This window comes from Gorilla gorilla, chromosome 12 (assembly GCF_029281585.2).
Source record: "Gorilla gorilla gorilla isolate KB3781 chromosome 12, NHGRI_mGorGor1-v2.1_pri, whole genome shotgun sequence".
Classification (NCBI taxonomy): Eukaryota; Metazoa; Chordata; class Mammalia; order Primates; family Hominidae; genus Gorilla; species Gorilla gorilla.
Genome location: NC_073236.2, coordinates 69,558,936 through 69,577,812, shown reverse-complemented (window position 1 = coordinate 69,577,812; position 18,877 = coordinate 69,558,936). Strand labels below are relative to the sequence as shown.

The 18,877-nt window shown below is 45.4% G+C and overlaps 1 protein-coding gene across 13 annotated transcripts in view; it reads right to left on the bottom strand.

The window, feature by feature from the left end:
* Positions 1–18,877, bottom strand: part of C12H2orf42 (chromosome 12 C2orf42 homolog) — a 40,848-nt gene that overhangs the window by 7,778 nt on the left and 14,193 nt on the right. For 8 of the 13 annotated variants that reach the window (XM_031008223.3, XM_031008224.2, XM_031008227.2 and 5 more), the window contains 5 exons: positions 17,963–18,067; positions 11,865–11,969; positions 7,844–7,951; positions 7,400–7,500; positions 2,941–3,103 (listed from right to left, as the gene is read on the bottom strand). In XM_031008223.3, the coding sequence (XP_030864083.1) occupies positions 2,941–3,103; positions 7,400–7,500; positions 7,844–7,951; positions 11,865–11,969; positions 17,963–18,067 (582 nt within the window). The remainder of the gene's footprint in view (positions 1–2,940; positions 3,104–7,399; positions 7,501–7,843; positions 7,952–11,864; positions 11,970–17,962; positions 18,068–18,877) is intronic. The other 5 variants (XM_055378054.1, XM_055378052.2, XM_055378053.2 and 2 more) reach the window with 1 other exon arrangement.

Genomic DNA, 18,877 nt, shown 5'->3' with positions numbered 1-18,877 from the left:
CAGGAGGCTGAGGCAGGAGAATCCCTTGAACCCGGGAGGCGGAGGTTGCAGTGAGCCAAGATCGTGCCACTGCACTCCCGCCTGGGTGACAGAGCAAGACTCTATCTGAAAAACAAACAAAAACTATTTACGAGTTTATATTGGATAAATAACATCTATGCTAGCACAAATTCATATCATATATTGTTAGTGAAAAAACATTTTAAAATTCCTAAAAAGAAAGAAATTAAGGCCGGGCTTGGTGGCTCACGTCTATAATCCCAGCGCTTTGGGAGGCCGAGGTGGGCGGATCACCAGACGTCCAGAGTTCGAGATCAGCCTGGTTAACATGGTAAACCCTGTCTCTACTAAATATACAAAAATTAGCTGGGCATGCTGGCGTGCGCCTGTAATCCCAGCTACTCAGGAGGCTGAGGCAGGAGAATCGCTTGAACCCGGGAGATGGAGTGTGTAGTGAGCCAGGATCGCACCGCTGCACTCCAGCCTGAGCGACAGAGTGAGACTCAGTCGCAAAAAAAAAAAAAAAGAAAGAAATTAAAGATACATCTTCTGACCTCAAAATAATAAAACTAGAAATTGGAAACTAAGAATATGAAGATGAAAAGCCTCAACTAATTTGAAATTTTAAATACAAGGTACTGAGGACAGAGAGAAACTAAATTATAATTATAGATGATTCAGATAATAACTTTAAATGTTATCAAACATTAATTTAAAAAATTACATATTCCTTTTATTATTTATTTATTTATTTATATATTTGTTTTTGAGACAGAGTCTGGCCCTCTCGCCCGGGCTGAAGTGCAATGGCACGATCTCGGCTCACTGCAACCTCCACCTCCTGGGTTCAAGCAATTCCCCTACCTCAGCCTCCCGAGTAGCTGTGACTACAGGCACGCACCACCACACCCGGCTAATGTTTTGCATTTTAGTAGAGATGGGGTTTCACCATGTTGGCCAGGATGGTCTTGATCTCCTGACCTCGTGATCTGCCCGCCTCAGCCTCCCGAAGTGCTGGAATTATAGGCATGAGTCACCACGCCCGGCCACGCCTGGTTAATTTTTGTATCTTTAGTAGAGATGGGGTTTCACCATGTTGGCCAGGCTGGTTGGAACTCCTGGACTCAAGTAATCCACTTGCCTAGGCCTCCCAAAGTGCTGGGATTACAGGCATGAGCCACCGCGCTCGGCCGAGTATTCCTTCTTTTTTTTTTTTGAGACGGAGTCTTGCTCTGTTGCCCAGGCTGGAGTGCATGGAGTGCAGTGGCGCAATCTCGGCTCACTGCAGGCTCCGCATCCTGGGTTCACACCATTCTCCTGCCTCAGCCTCCCGAGTAGCTGGGACTACAGGCGCCCGCCACCGCGCCCGGCTAAGTTTTTGTATTTTAGTAGAGATGGGGTTTCACCATGTTAGCCAGGATGGTCTCGATCTCCTGACCTTGTGATCCGCCTGTCTCAGCCTCCCAAAGTGCTGGGATTACAGGCGTGAGCCACCGTGCCCGGCCCTCAGCGGAGTATTCCTTTTAAAAGCTACAAAAATAAAACAGTTCCAAGAAAATATTAGGAAAAGTTTTAAAAGAGAAATTATTGTAGACAAAAGAAGGAAATAATTTAAAGCAAATTTAGGGCCAGGCCTGGTGGCTCACGCCTGTAGTCCTAGCACTTTGGGGGGCCGAGGTGGGCAGATTGCCTGAGCTCAGGAGTTCGAGACCAGCCTGGGCAACATGGTGAAACCCCGTCTCTACTAAAATACAAAAAATTAGCTGGGCGTGACGGTGGGCGCCTGTAATCCCAGCTACTCGGGAGGCTGAGGCAGGGGAATCACTTGAATCCGGGAGGCAGAGGTTGTGGTGAGCCAAGATCATGCCACTGCACTCTATCCAGCCTGGTGACAGAGCGAGACTCCCTCTCCAAAAAAAAAAAAAAAAAATTTAGAACTGAAAAAAGCCAGTTACCTGATTTGGAAAACACCATAAAGCAGATGAAATTCAAGTACAGTCTAAAACAGACTTAGAAGAGATTTTAATTTTTCTTCTTTTAGTAAAGTGGCAGTCTTGCTATATTGCCCAGGCTGGTCTTGAATTCATGGCCTGAAGCGATCCTGCTGCCTCAGCCCCCAAAGCTCTGGGATTACAGGCATAAGCCACTGTGCCCAGCTTTCATTTACTATTATCACTACTGGGACTTCATCAAGGGTACCAATTTAATATTAAGTATATTAAAACTAAGAGATTTCCATAACTGGCAATAACAAGTTAGAATCAGGATAGATATTTCATTCACAAGAGCAGCAAAAAATATAATATTCACAAGAATTTGACAGAATAATTATAAATTCTAAATTTCTTCTGGAAGAATAAATACAAAACTGAAGAAACAAAGGGAGGCCACCAGATAGATCACAAAGCTAAATTAGTTAAAACTATGGCTGGCATGCATTTATTCATTCAGCAAGTTTTTTTTTTTTTTTTTTGAGGCTGAGTCTCACTCTGTCGCCCAGGCTGGAGTGCAGTGGTGAGATCTCGTCTCACTGCAACCTCTGCCTCCTGGGTTCAAGCAATTCTTGTGCCTCAGCCTCTCGAGTAGCTGGGACTACAGGCACGCGCCACTACGCCTGGCTAAGTTTTGTATTTTTATAGTAGAGACTGGGTTTCACGATGTTGGCCAGGCTGGTCTCAAAACTCCTAACGTCAAGCAATCCACCTGTCTTGGCCTCCCAAAGTGCTGGGATTATAGGTGTGAGCCACAGCACCTGGCCTGTAATTTTATTTTTGAAAACACTGGTTCAATTGAAACAAAATACCTTATCCCACGATTGCCTTTACAAGGTGAATGAATGTGTCTTCTTTGTTTAAGGTCAAGATCCAAAGCTTTGGACAGTGTACTGTACTGTTCACCAGCTGACACTCAAAGGAAGATGCACTTTTGAAGTTCACTTACCAACTTTGAGAAAAGTTTTTAGTTCCAAGGGTCGCAGCACTGGTTGTTTTTCTATACGACCGTAGGTTTCTGCTATGCTTTCTACTTCCACTTTAGGGCATTTAAATAGCTCATAAGTCCCATCTCGGTTCTGGATAAAGCTACGGGTGATTTCCAAGGGCATCTGGACACCAAGACAATACCAAAAAAAGGTGAGAGAGAAAACTTTCAAAACAGACCAATACTTGGATGATGACAAATCTTTTATTATTCCTTCTTTCTTGTTAAGTATATTCAAATGAATTACAACTTCCCTGTTTTTCAAGAAAATCCTGTCAACAAATCTGCCTTTTCTCCCTTACATCATTCATGGCTTTCCTTTTTTCTCTAAAATCTTAAATTTCCACCCCAGCCAAACTATATACCAATTGAGCCTCTAACATCTTCATGGGTACATGACTGCTGCTGGCACAGACCTGCTCTAAAATCAGTTTTATTCCTTCCCCTACTGCTCTGCTAGCAGCATTCTTCTCTTAAATTCCTTTGTTCATAGCACCTACAGCTCACCTCACATCCTGTATGCTTCATACTGTCCTTGGGACTGAGCCAAGCAGAACTGGAACTGGATGCTGTGGTGACCCAGAGCAAATTACAAACTTCTCAGAGCCTGTTTTCTCACGGGCAAAATGCAGTTAATGCCAGGGCATGGCTGGGAGGTCAAATGAGGTGACGGAGGTAAGTAATGCCTGACAGTGAGAAGCTCCATGATGGTTAGCTCTCTTCTCCCACATGCCTGCACCCTGAGTTGCTTCAGTGTCTCCCTAAATGTCATCCATTCCAGGCTGAAAACTGCCTCTGTGCCATGTGCATTTAAAGGAGTTCCTCAAGTGTTTTTAATGCCAACACAGCCCTTTTCTAGGGTTCACATGTATTTATTTTTTTTAAGAGGCAAGGTCGCTAGGAGTGGTGGCTCACGCCTGTAATCCCAGAACTTTGGGAGGCTGAGGTAGGCGGATCACCTGAGGTCGGGAGTTTGAGACCAGCCTGACCAACATGGAGAAACCTCATCTCTACTAAAAATACAAAATTAGCCAGGCGTGGTGGCAGACACCTGTAATCCCAGCTACTCAGAAGGCTGAGGCAGGAGAATCGCTTGAACCTGGGAGGTGGAGGTTGAGGTGAGCCAAGATCACATGATTGCACTCCAGACTGGGCCACAAGAGTGAAAGTCCGTGTCAAAAAAAAAAAAAAAAAAGAGTCAAGGTCTCACTTGGTTGCCCCTGCTGGAGTACAGTGGCACAATCATGGCTCACTGTAGCCTCCAACTCCCAGGCTCAAGTGATCCTCTTGCTTCAGCTTTCTTAGTGGTTGGGACTATAGACACACACCACCAGGCCTCACTTTTTCTTTTTTTCTCTTTTTTTGGAGATGGAGTCTAGCTCTGTCACCCAGGCTGGAATGCAGTGGCACGATCTCGGTTCACTGCAACCTCCGCCTCCCAGGTTCAAGTGATTCTCCTGCCTCAGCCTCCCGAGTAGCTGGGATTACAGGAGCAAGCCACCATGCCCGGCTAATTTTTGTATTCTAGTAGAGACGGGTTTTCACCATATTGGCGAAGCTGGTCTCAAACCCCTGACCTCAGGTGATCTGCCCACCTTGGCCTCCCAAAGTGCTGGGATTACAGGCATGAGCCACCTCGCCAGCCTCTTTTGCTTTCTTTCTTTCTTTTTATTTTTTTAAGAGTAGGGGCCTTTGCTGGCCTGGTGCAGTGGCTCACGCCTGTAATCCCAGCACTTTGGGAAGCCGAGGAGGGTGGATCACCTGAGGTCAGGAGCTTGGACCAGCCTGGTCAACATGGTGAAAGCCTGTCTCTACTAAAAATACAAATTAGCTGGGCAGGATGGTGCGCTTGTAATCCCAGCTACTCGGGAGGCTGAGGTGGGAGAATTTCTTGAACCTGGGAGGCAGAGGCTGCAGTGAGCCAAGATTGTGCCCTGCATTCCAGCCTAGACAACAGAGTGAGACTCTGTCTCAAACAAAAAAAAATAGTAGGGGCCTCGCTGTGTTGCCTAGGCTGGTCTTGAACTCCTGGCCTCAAGCAATCCTTCATTTCAGCCTCCTAAATCGCTGGTATTATAGCCACCATGCCTGGCTCACATGTAAATTCTGTAGCTATCAAACAACTTATTTTTTTTTTCCTGAACAGAAGAATGCCTTGCAATTAAGCTACTCTTAATGTATCAAATCACATTATGCTGAATTTTCTACTTTTTTGGAGACGAAGTCTCGATCTTGTCCCCCAGGCTGGAGTGCAATGGCGTGACCTCAGCTCACTGCAACCTCCGCCTCCCAGGTTCAAGTGATTCTCCTGCCTCAGCCTCCCGAGTAGCTGGGATTACAGGTGCCTGCCACCATGCCTGGATAATTTTTGTATTTTTAGTTGTGACGGGGTTTCACCACGTTGGCCAGGCTGGTCTCAAACTCCTGACCTCAGGTGATCCGCCTGCCTTAGCCTCCCAAAGTGCTGAGATTACAGGTGTGAGCCACCGTGCGTGGCCTGAATTTTCTACATAATTCTATTACTGTAGGAAAAAAAACTCCATCTCAGATTTTCAGGATCTACTTGAAAAACATACATACATATATATTTTTTGAGACAGCGTCTTGCTCTGTCGCCCAGGCTGGAGTGCAGTGGTGCGATCTCGGCTCACTGCAAGCTCCGCCTCCCGGGTTCACACCATTCTCCTGACTCAGCCTCCCGAGTAGCTGGGACTACAGGCGCCCACCACCATGCCCGGCTAATTTTTTTGTATTTTTAGTAGAGACGGGGTTTCACTGTGTTAGCCAGGATGGTCTCGATCTCCTGACCTCGTGATCCGCCCGCCTCAGCCTCCCAAAGTGCTGGGATTACAGGCGTGAGCCACCACACCCGGCCCAAAAAACATTTTAAAATGTGTAAGACAGGCACAGGGGCTCACGCCTGTAATCCATACACTTTGGGAAGCCAAGTCGGGCGGATCACTTGAGATCAGGAGCTTGAGACCAGCCTGGCCAACATGGCAAAACCCTGTCTCTACTAAAAACACAAAAATTAGCCAGGCGTGGTGGTGCGTGCCTATAGTCCCAGCTACTCAGGAGGTTGAGGCATGAGAACTGCTTGAACCTGGGAGGTGGAGGTTACAGTGAGCCGAGATCGTGCCACTGCACTGCAGCCTGGGCAACAGAGCAAGAGACTCTGTCTCCAAAAAATAAAAATAAAAACATAAAATGTCTAGTGTGGCTGGAAGTGGCAGATTACACCTGTAATCACAGTACTTTGGGAGGCCAAGATGGGAGGACTGCTTGAACCCAGGAATTTGAGACCAGCCTGGGCAACATAGCAAGACCCTATCTTAAATTTTTTTTTTTTTTTTTTAATTAATAGGGTGGGCCTGGTGGCTCATGCCTGTAATCCCAGCACTTTGGGAGACTGCGGCAGACAGATTGCTCAAGTCCAGGAATTTGAGACCAGCCTGGGCAACATGGGGAAACCCCATCTCTACAAAAATTAGCTGGGCATGGTGGCATGTGCCTGTAGTCCAAGCTACTCAGGAGGCTGAGGTGGGAGGATCACTTGATCCCAAGAGGTGGAGGTAGAGTGAGCCGTGACTGCACCACTGTACTCCAGACTAGGCAACAGAGTAAGACTCTGTCCCAAAAAAACCAAAATTCAAAAAAAAAAAGACCAAAAAAAATTTTTTTTTAAAGGGTCATTTCTCAGGCAGGCACAGTGGCTCATGCCTGTAATCCCAGCAGTTTGGGAGGATTGTGAGGTCAGGAATTTGAGACTAGCCTGGCCTACATGGTCAAACCCTGTCTCTACTAAAAATACAAAAATTAGCCGGGTATGGTGGCACGTGCCTGTAATCCCAGCTAGCCGGGGGGCTGAGGCAAGGGAATTGCTTGAACCCGGGAGGCAGAGGTTGCAGTGAGCCAAGATTGCGCCACTGCACTCCAGCCTGGGCGACAGAGCAAGACTCCATCCCAAAAATAAAATAAAATAAAAAGGGTCATTTCTCTAATGAGAACAAAGCTGTAGTTTGGGGAGGAGGGTTTAACTGTGCTGGTGCCACTGACTTCACAAATATTATATCATCTCAAATTATTTATATACTTTCTAGCTGCCTGCCAGTCAAATCTAGGACTCATCATAAGTATTAGGGGATCATTATTTAATTTATAAGAAAAATTATGTTTTTTTAATCCCAAAGGCAAAGGAAAAGTATATTCCAATTTAAGATACTTTTTTCAAGCCATAGGGAACACACATTAAAATTGGAGTCAGAACTATAAAGCCAGGGATATTTCTGAATATCTCTTAGCATGAAAAAAAGAAACTCTGGTGTCTGTAACTCAAGGAACCAGTGCAAATATAGTCCCTGTACTTGCCTCCCTCTCTTCCCTTCACAACCCTCCCACTGTTATAGAAATAAACTCTCACCTCTGGGGTATCTAAGATTTGTTTAACTTGCAGGATATTAGTGATATGCCAAGTATACTTGGAAAAGGTTCCCAGTGGCAAGGCATCTTTCCGAACAAAAGCTTCAACGTGAAAAAAGGACAAAATTAGATTACCAAAAAATAACATTTTCTTTTATTGTATTTGTTACCTAGTTTCTAATACAGTACTATTATTTCCTTATAGATTCTCAGCACTTTTAAAAAGAAATTCTAGAGGCAAATATATAAAAGGTTTTGGCAGAAATGTGACAAATCAGTTGATGTAGATAATTGATATGCTGATCATTGAAGGCTTTGTGCTCCAGACATGTGAGTAGAAGTCCTAACTCTGAATACTCACGGTGAATATTCCACACAGATTTTTTCCAAACATAATTCTCTATGTTTGAGACATCCATCACTATACCAAAGGGAAATCCTGTACCTGTGGTGGAGTTGGGGAGCCGTTTTTTTGCACTTCCTATAGATATTCTCTGTTGCAGGGCATCAAAAAATGACTGAGGAATGTGGAACACCAATGGTTCTGGTTTGCCTATGGGAAACAAGAAGAAACAACTCATTTAAAGAAACTCAGTGGACTTTCTGATGTACAGGGAGAGGTGGAAGAAAAGGAATCAAGGGACGGTAATAACTAAAAATACCACTGAGATTTCTTTATACAGAGGCAAAAAGAAGGCTTTGATTGACCTTTCTGGGCCAAGAACTGTCACTAGTCCTACTGTTGATCCCTTGCAAATATAAAAAACACAGTGTAGCCTGGGCAACAAAGAAAGACCCAGTGTCTATAAAAAAAAAAATTTTTTTTTTTGAGATGGAGTCTCACTCTGTTGCCCAGGCTGGAGTGCAATGGCATGATCTCGGCTCACTGCAACCTCTGCCTCCCGGGTTCAAGCAATCCTCCTGCCTCAGCCTCCTGAGTAGCTGTGACTACAGGCGTGCGCCACCACGCCTGGCTAATTTTTGTATTTTTAGTAGAGATGGGGTTTCACCATGTTGGCCAGGCTGGTCTCAAACTCCTGACCTCGTGATCTGCCCACCTCGGCCACCCAAAGTGCTGGGATTACAGGCGTGAGCCACTGTGCCTGGCCAAAATTTTTTTTTAAATTAGCCAGGCGTGGTGGCATGCATCTGCTGTCCCAGCTACTTGGGAGGCTGAGGTGGGAGGATCAACTGAGTCGAGGAGGTTGAGGCTGCAGTAAGCCGTGATCACGCCACTGCACTCCAGCCTGGGCAACAGAGTGAGACCCTCCCTCAAAAAGGAAAAAAAAAGAAAAGAAAAGAGAGGCCAGGCGTGGTGACTCACACCTGTAATCCCAGCACTTTGGGAGGCCGAGGTGGGTGGATTACCTGAGGTCAGGAGTCCGAGACCAGCTTGGCCAACATGGTGAAAACCCATCTCTACTAAAAAAAAAAAAAAAAAAAAAAAATTAGCTGGGCATGGTGGTGTGTGCCTGTAATTCCAGCTACTCAGGAAGCTGAGGCAGGAGAATCGCTTGAACCCAGGAGGCAGAGGTTGCAGTGAGCCGAGATCACGCCACTGCACTCTAGCTTGGGCAACAGGGCGAGACTCCACTGAAAAAAAAGAAAAAAGACAATGAAAAAACAAACCAACACAGTAGACCCTTGTCATCCACCAAGTATAACATTTCAAATCCACAAATTTTAAAAAGACCAACACAGCACAGACTTTCCCCCTTAAAGGGTATGCGAAGAAAGATGGGATGAGAACAATGAGGCCGAGGTGGCTGCCTCCACTTGATTCCCTTTTGCTCGCTATCCCCAGGTTCTTGCTATTTGCATTCATGTCTAAGCAAACTAATGACATGCTCTCTCACCCGATGGTCAGCACCATGAATGCTGAGGGACTACAAGTTAGGACACTGCTTACCCAGCAAGCATCTGTCTTTCTCTCTGAATATGACCTCAAGGCAGGTAAAATACTTGAAAGTACTTAACGAACCTCTTAAAGAAACTTGCGGCCAGGCACAGTGGCTCACACCTGTAATCCCAGCCCTTTGGGAGGATGAGGCGGGTGGATCACCAGGTCAGGAAATTGAGACCATCCTGGCTAACATGGTGAAACCCCATCTCTACTAAAAATACAAAAAATTAGCCGGGCGTGGTGGCATGCGCCTGTAGTCCCAGCTACTTGGGAGGCTGAGGCAGGAGAATCGCCTGAACCTGGGAGGCGGAGGTTGCAGTGAGCCAAGATCACGCCACTGCACTCCAGCCTGGGCGACAGAGTGAGACTCTGTCTCAAAAAAAAAAAGAAAAGAAACTTGTCAGACATTAGGTCAACAAAAAGAGTTAAGGGGAGGGGGTCAAGTGAGTTCAGAGTCTTTCTTAAAAATTCTGTCCAGACCAGGTGCGGTGGCTCACACCTGTAATTCCAACACTTTGGGAGGCCTAGGCAGGCGGATCACTTGAGGTCAGAAGTTCGAGACCAGCCTGGCCAACATGGTGAAACCCTGTCTCTATTAAAAATACAAAAATTAGCCAGGAGTGGTGACGCATGCCTATAATCCCAGCTACTCAGGAGGCTGAAACACGAGAATTTCTTGAGCCTGGGAGGTGGAGGTTGCAGTGAACTGAGATTGTGCCACTGCACTCCAGCCTGTGTGACAGAGCAAGACTGTCTCAAAAAATAAAAAAGAATTAACTTCAAAAAGGTAAAACACACACACTCATAGTCCAGGAGCGAGCTGATGGAAACTTGGACAAAGGTGGTAGTAATGGAGATGGTAAGATGGAGTAGAGGGTGGTACAGGAATGGGATGGAAGAGGGAATAGGATGGGATGGAAGAGGACTACAAGTGTTTAGCTTATAGTATTATCAATATTCTGTTTTCTGGGCTGGGCACGGTGGTTCACGCCTGTAATCCCAGCACTTTGGGAGGCCGAGGTAGGTGGATCACCTGAGGTCAGGAGTTCAAGACCAGCCTGGTTAACATGGCGAAACCCCATCTCTACTAAAAATACAAAAAATTGGCCAGGCGTGGTGGTGCGTGCCTGTAATCCCAGCTACTTGGGAGGCTGAGGCAGGAGAATCGCTTGAACCTGGGAGGTGGAGATTACAGTGAGCCAAGATCACGTCACTGCACTCCAGCCTAGGCGACAAGTGATTCACCTACCTCAGCCTCCTGAGTAGTTGGGACTACAGGCCTCTGCCACCATGCCCAGCTATAGGATACTTTTTTTTTTTTTTTGAGATGGAGTCTCACTTAGTCGCCCAGGCTGGAGTGCAGTGGTGCAATCTCAGATCACTGTAAGCTCCACCTCCTGGGTTCATGCCATTCTCCTGCCTCAGCCTCCTGAGTAGCTGGGACAACAGGCGCCCGCCACCACACCTGGCTAATTTTTTTGTATTTTTAGTAGAGACGGGGTTTCACTGTGTTAGCCAGGATGGTCTCAATCTTCTGACCTCGTGATCCGCCCGCCTCAGCCTCCCAAAGTGCTGGGATTACAGGCGTGAGCCACCGCACCCGGCTGCTAATAGGATACTTTTAAGGCAACAAGTAGAGACTGGCTAGATCTGAAACTGCTGACGTTCCATGAGACTACAACAAATAACACCCAAATCCAGCCTGTGTTCTCCAATCTTCCTCAGCATGTTTATGTCCTTTTTTTTTTTTTTTTCAGATGGAGTCTCACCCTGTTGCCCAGGCTGGAGTGCAATGGTGCGATCTTGGCTCACTGCAACCTCCGCCTCCCGGGTTCAAGCAATTCTCCCACCTCAGCCTCCCAGGTAGTTGGGACTACAGGCACCCACTATAATGCCTGGCTAATTGTTTTGTATTTTTAGTAGAGACAGGGTTTCGCCATGTTGGCCAGGCTGGTCTTGAACTCCTGACCTCAAGCAATCTGCCCACCTTGGCCTCCCAAAGTGTCGGATTACAGGTGAGAGTCACCGTGCCCGGCCAGTGTGTTTAGTAATTCTATATAACTATCTTAGTCTCATGTGTTTAGATTTTCAATTTTTCTTTTTTCCATACAGGGTCTCGCTTTGTTACCCAGGCTGGAGTGCAGTGGCACTATTTTTTGTAGAGATGGGGTTCACTATGTTGTGCAGGCTTAGATTTTCTCTAATCTTTTTTCCCCCTTGCTTTAAGTTTGAGAGTTAGAATAGTCTCATAAAGCTTCGGTATCTCCCTCACCAAACACACACACACACACGCACACGAACTTATGCAAGCAATCAGACTACCTGCCTTTACTTATTATTTGCTATGTTTTTTCTCTTCTGTCTCTAAATTATAATAATTTTGCTGTGCCTGAATTTTAACTATGTGATTGTTCTTTTCTTTCAATTAGATTTCTACTTTCTTGTGGCCCAGTGCTCTCTGGACTGAAGTCCAATTACTTTTGCTATCAGAGGAGAATTACAGCACAATTACCTTAACTTCTCCTACTTTCAGCAAGAGCCCAGTTAGATGAACAATACTTACCATCAAACTGATAGTGCATGGTTTGATGGATGCGTTCTGTGACACTGGCCAGCCAGTCTTGGAAGGATAAAGTCACTTGTGCCTCATCTAACAGCTGACCACAGGCTAGGGAAAAAAAAAACCACACATACACACTTCTTTAGTAACTTTTCTTACAAAATAAACAGCTAATTGAAGTTTGAAAAAGTTAACAAGTTTTTTTATTTTTATTTTATTTTTTTGAGACAGAGGTTCACCCTTGTTGCCCAGGCTGGAGTGCAGTGCACAGTCTCAGCTCACTGCAATCTCTGCCTCCTGCGTTCAAGCGATTCTCCTGCCTCAGCCTTCTGAGTAGCTGGGATTACAGGCACCCGCCACCACACCCGGCTAATTGTTGTATTTTTAGTAGAGATGGGGTATCATCATGTTGGCCAGGCTGGTCTCCAACTCCTGACCTCAGGTGATCCACCTGCCTCGGCCTCCCAAAGTGTAGGGATTACAGGCGTGAGCCACCGTGCCCGGCCTGTTTTTTATTTATTGACAAGGCTTTGTCATGTTGCCCAGCTGGCTTCGAACTCCTAGGCTCAAGCAATCCACCTACCTCAGCCTTCTGAAGTCCTGGGAGAAGTGTTAATAAGTTTGTCCAGAAAAAAAAAAAAACACTTGAAGCTGAACTTTAAAGAAAGCAAATAAACTAAGTGAAATAAGATATTCTGGGATTTTTTTTTTTTTTTTTCAGAGTCTCACTCTGTCGCCCTGGCTGGGGTGAAGTGGCATGATCTCAGCTTACTGCAACCTCCACCTCCCAGGTTTAAGCGATTCTCATGCCTCAGCCTCCTGAGTAGCTGGGACTATAGGTGCATCACCATGCCCAGCCAATTTTGTTTTCTTTTTAATAGAGACAGGGTTTTTGCCGTGTTTCCCAGGCTGGTCTCAAACTCCTGGCCTCAAATGATCTGCACGCCTTGGCCTCCCAAAGTGCTGGATTACAGGCGTGAGCCACCTGAGGTCAGGAATTCAAGACCAGCCTGGCCAACATGGTGAAACCCCCGTCTCTACTAAAAATACAAAAATTAGCTGGGCGTAGTGGCATGCACCTTAATCACAGCTACTCTGGAGGCTGAGGTGGGAGAATTGCTTGAACCCAGGAGGCGGAGGTTGCAGTGAACTGAGATCGTGCCACAGCACTCCAGCCTGGGCAAGAGTGAGACTCTAAAAAAAAAAAAGAATAAGAAAATACGAAATGAGAAGCAACACTAAACTGCATATAAAAGAATGGTCCTATATAATGACTGTTTTAGGCTGGGCTTGGTGGCTCACACCTGTAATCCCAGCACTTTGGGAGGCCGAGGCGGGCGGATCATGAGGTCAGGAGATCGAGACCATCCTGGCTAATACAGTGAAACCCCGTCTCTATTAAAAATAGAAAAAATTAGCTAGGCGAGGTGGCAGGCACCTGTAGTCCCAGCTACTCGGGAGGCTGAGGCAGGAGAATGGCATGAACCCGGGAGGCAGAGCTTGCAGTGAGCCGAGATTGTGCCACTGCACTCCAGCCTGGGTGACAGAGCGAGACTCCATCCCAAAAAAAAAAAAATTAACCAGGCGTGGTGGTGCATGACTGTGGTCCCAACTACTCAGGAGGCTGAGGTGAGAGGATTGTTTGAGCCCAGGAGGCAGAGGCTGCAGTGAGCCGAGATCACGCCTCTGCACTCCAGGCTGGGTGTAGAGTGAGACCCCATCTCAAGTAAAAATAAATAAGTAAATAAATAAAAATAATGGCTGTTTTAGAGGTTTATAAATTAGTTTTATTCCTGATGAACATGTATCCATATGCCCCAGACCCTCTCAATAATGAACATATTCTTTCATGCCAAGGTTGACCACAAATAGATGACTGAGTGATGCACGCACTGTGGGTTGCAATGATAATACCTTTAGACTTAAAACCTAAAACCTTGTATTCAGAAATGTAAAATGAATGAATTCACTTTTTTTTGAGACCGAGTCTTGCTCTGTTGCCCAGGCTAGAGTGCAGTGGCATGATCTCAGCTCACTGCAACCCCTGCCTCCCGGGTTCAAGCGATTCTCCTGCTTCAGCCTCCTGAGTAGCTGGGATTTACAGGCACCTGCTACCGTGCCTGGCTAATTTTTGTATTTTTAGTACAGATGGGGTTTTGACATCTTGGTCAGGCTGGTCTTGAACTCCTCACCTCGTGATCCAACCACCTCGGCCTCCCAAAGTGCTGGCATTACAGGCATGAGCCACTGCACCTGGCCGAATTCACTCTTAAATATAAGTGAAAGAGTGAAATCTTGCAGCCCTGGAGTAAATAACTGGAAAAAACAGTAATGAGTAATGGAATTTAATGGAGCCAGAGTTTAGAGGTAGGAGTCAAAAGGCTATGGGAGGCTGGGTGCAGTGGCTCACGCCTGTAATCCCAGCACTTTGGGAGGCCAAGGCAGGTGGATCACCTGAGGTCAGGAGTTCGAGACCAGCCTGGCCAACATGGTGAAACCCTGTCTCTACTAAAAATACAAAAAATTAGCCAGGCGTACTGGTGTGCGCCTGTAATCTCAGCTACTCGGGAGGCTGAGGCAGGACAATCGCTTGAGCCCAGGAGGCGGAGGTTGCAGTGAGCTGAGATTGTGCCACTGTACTCCAGCCTAGGCGACAGAGTGAGACTCTGTCTCAAAAAAAAAAAAAAAGGCTATGGGACCTAGGATCCCCACCCACTGAGTGACGAGGGTCCATATCTCAAGTTCCTCTCTTCTAAGATGAAGATACGCATCTGGATGATCTCCAAATTCAAGAGCCTTCCACAGATCTATCATTCTATTTCTTTTCTTAAAATATCTTTATTCCGGGCACGGTGGCTCATGCCTATAATCCTAGCACTTTGGGAGGCCGAGGTGGGTGGATCTCTTGAGCCCAGGAGTTTGAGACCAGATTGGGCAACATGACGAAACTCCGTCTCTACTAAAAATACCAATAAATAATCAAGTGTGGTGGCATGTGCCTGTAGTCCCAGCTACTTGGGAGGCTAAGGTGGGACGATAACTTGAGCCCAGAAGGCTGCAGCGAGCTGTATCCCCGCCACTGCGCTCCAGCCTGAGTGACAGAGCAAGACCTTGTGTCAAAGAAAAACACAACAAAAAAATACCGCCAACAACAAAATATCTTCACGTGTCTGAAGTACAGTATCACGTTTTGTAGAGATAATGCCTCAATGACTATTCATTTAAAACTAAGATTATCAGAGGTAAAGGCATACAGTGATAATTTAGATTGAAGCTACCTTCCTTTTTCTTTGCACCAAAGGAAGTGACAAAAAATTATTAAAAATCAGCCAAGCACAGTGGCTAATGGCTATAATCCCAGCACTTTGGGAGGCCAAGGCAGGCGGATCACTTGAGGCCAGGAGTTCGAGAGCAGCCTGGCCAACATAGCAAAACCCCATCTCTACCAAAAATACAAAAATTAGAAGGGTATAGTGGCAAATGCTTGTGATCCCAGCTACTTGGGAGGCTGAGGCACGAGATGAACCTGGGAGGCGAAGGTTGCAGTGAGCTGAGATCACGCCATTGCACTCCAGCCTGGGTGACAAAGCAAGACTCTGTCTTGAAAAAATACATGTAAATAAATAATAAAAAAACCTATTTGATGTTGTTGATCTGCTTACTTTGTGACTTTCCTTAAACACTTATGCCCAGAATGCCTAAGTGCGTAAGTTCTTTTTTTTTTTTTTTTTTGAGACGGAGTCTCACTCTGTTGCCCAGGCTGGAGTCTAGTAGCATGATCTCGGCTCACTGCAACCTTCACCTTCCAGGTTTAAGCGATTCTCCTGCCTCAGCCTCCCAAGTGGCTGGGATTACAGGCACACGCCACCACACTTGGCTACGTTTTTTATACTTTTTAGTAGAGACAGGGTTTTACCATGTTGGCCAGGCTGGTCTCGAACTCCTGACCTCAAGTGATCCGCCTGCCTCAGCTTCCCAAAGTGCTGGGATCACAGGCGTGAGCCACCGTGCTTGGTCATAAGTTCTTAATGAATTACTTAATTAGTATTGTTTTATATTATTCTTTTTTTTCTTTATTTTAGACAAGATTTCATCCTGTTACCCATGCAGTGGTGCAATCATGACTCACTGCAGCCTCGACATCCCAGGGTCAAGCAATCTTCTCACCTCAGCTTCCTAAGTAGCTGAGTCTACAGGCATGTGACACAACACCCAGCTAATTTTTTTTTTTTTTTTTTTTTTGGTAGAGATGGAGTCTCACTACTCCTACCTCGGCCTCCCAAGGTGCTGGGATTATAGGCGTGAGCCACCACACCCAGTCACAGAAAACGCCTTTTTCCTTCAACTTTGAATCTCTATACCAATTGCACATGAGTAATAAGCAATAAGATGAACACATCCTGCAAGACACCTGCTGCTAAACATGTCAGAATTTTTTTGTTTAAAGACATAATTTAGGCCAGTCGTGGTGGCTCACACCTGTAATCTCAGTACTTTGTGAGGCTGAGGTGAGCAGATCACTTGGGGTCAGGAGTTTGAGACCAGCCTGGACAACATGGTGAAACCCCATCTCTACTAAAAATACAAAAATTAGCCGGGCATGGTGGCGTGCACCTGTAATTCCAGCTACTTGGGAGGCTAAAACAGGAGAATCGCTTGAACCCAGAGGTGGAGGTTGCAGTGACCGAGATCACGTCATTGTACTCCAGCCTGGGCAACAGAGTGAGACTCCATCTCCAAAAAATAAATAAATAAATAAAAATAAATACAATAAATTACTTTTTGAGATAATTGTACATTCACACGCAGTTGGAAGAAATATAAGGCTTCTATACCCTTCATCCGGATTCACCCAAGAGTAACATTTTGTAAAACTATAGTACATCAGTCAGGAAATGACATGGTTACAATCTAGTGACCTTATTCACATCTCACCAGCTTTATGTACTTGTGTGTGTTATGCATGCATATAGTTCCATGCAATTTTAGGGCATGTGTAGACTTGTGTGACCAACACCACAGTCAAGACATAAAACAGTCCATCACAAAGACTGCCTGTGCTACTCTTTTATTGCTGCTGTTACAACCCTTCCAACCCCCTCTTTCTTTTTTTTTTGAGACTAAGTCTTGCTCTTATTGCCCAGGATGGAGGACAATGGTGCGATCTTGGCTCACTGCAACCTCCGCCTCCCGGGTTCAAGTGATTCTCCTGCCTCAGCCTCTTGAGTAGCTGGGATTACAGATGTCTGCCACCACATCTGGCTAATTTTTTCTATTTTTAGTAGAGACAGGGTTTCACCATGTTGGCCAGACTGGTCTCAAACTCCTGACCTCAGGTGATCTGCCTGCCTCAGTCTCCCAAAGTGCTGGGATTACAGGCGTGAGCACCGTGCCCAGCCCCAACCCCCTCTTTAAATCCTGGCAACTACTAATCTGTTCTCTATCTTTATGGTTTTAGACATAATTTAGTTTTTTAAAAAAATTATTTTTTTAAATTAAAAAAGATTATTTCATCACCCAGGTATTTTTAAAATTTAATTACACATATGTTTTGTTTGTTTGTTTGTTTAGGTAGAGACAGGGTTTTGCCACGTTGGCCAGGCTGGCCTCGAACTGCTGGCCTCAAGTAATCCACCTGGCTTGGCCTCCCAAAGTGCTGGGATTACAGGCATGTGCCATCACACCCAGCCTCGTCACCCAGGTTATTAAGCCTAGTATCCATTAGTTATTTTTCCTGATCCTCTCACCCCCTTCCACCTTTCCTCCCTCCTCCCACATTTCACCCTCCAATAAGCCCCAGTGTGTGTTGCTCCCCTCTATGTGTCCATGTGTTCTCATCATTTAGCTCCCACTTATAAGTAAGAACATGCTGTATTTGGTTTTCTGTTCCTGCATTAGTTTGCTAAGGATAATGGCCTCCAACATAATTTAGCTTTGCGCATGATTCGAAACTAGTGGGACAGGAGGGACCTCAGCCTCAGTGCTTCTGTTAGTGTTTATGCTGGGACTCTTTGGGTGACAATGTGCATGATTATACTGCTTCTGGCTTCTTTAGGATGACTTTCCACCACTGTAGCCTATTCTAGGGAAGGAAAACTTACCCTGCCTTTTTAATGAGGAAGCAACCACAGGCTTTTTCAGGCCACTTTTCCTTAGATTACTGCTCACTGCATCTTGAGGCAGTAGTGAACTGTTCATCTGTGCACCTAAACCACAAATCATTACAGGTTTAACAATGTATCTGCTAAATATAAATTGATTTGATGTTAATTTTTAGAGTCTAAAACATATAAACAGTCTTTGCTAATTTCTAGGTTAGCTTCACAGTTTCTAGGAGTTAGCATTAGCCTTTACACATAAAATTTTAGCTTTCTTATGCTCTTTATAGGAAATTGGGTGAATAAACAGAAATGAAAGGAAGAAAAAAATTCACTTATTGCTCCCACCTGTCAGACAATTACGATGACTTTTCTAGTGAACTGTCTTCCATTTTCTTCTCTGTGAATATGTTGCTGGTTTTGTGATTTTTAAGTAGTTGTGATTTTACCAGAGTTGCCAAATTTAGCAAAAAGAAAATGTTCTTTTAAATTTCAGATAAACAACAAATAATGTCTTAGTATCAAAGTATGTCACAAATATTGCATGGAAATACTTATACTAAAAATTATTCATACTGTAATCCCAGCACTTTGGGAGGCCCAGGTGGGCTGATCATGAAGTCAGGAGATTGAGGCCATCCTGGCTAACATGGTGAAACCCCATCTCTACTAAAAATATAAAAAATTAGCCAGGCGTGGTGGCAGGTGCCTGTAGTCCCAGTTACTCAGGAGGCTGAGGCAGGAGAATCGCCTGAACCCGGGAGGCGGAGCTTGCAGTGAGCCGAGACTGCGCCACTGCACTCCAGCCTGGGCGACAGAGCGAGACTGTCTCAAAAAAAAAAAAAAAAAAAATTATTTGTTAACTGAAATTCAAGTTTAACTGAGTATTCTATACTTTATCTGGCTACCCAAGTGATC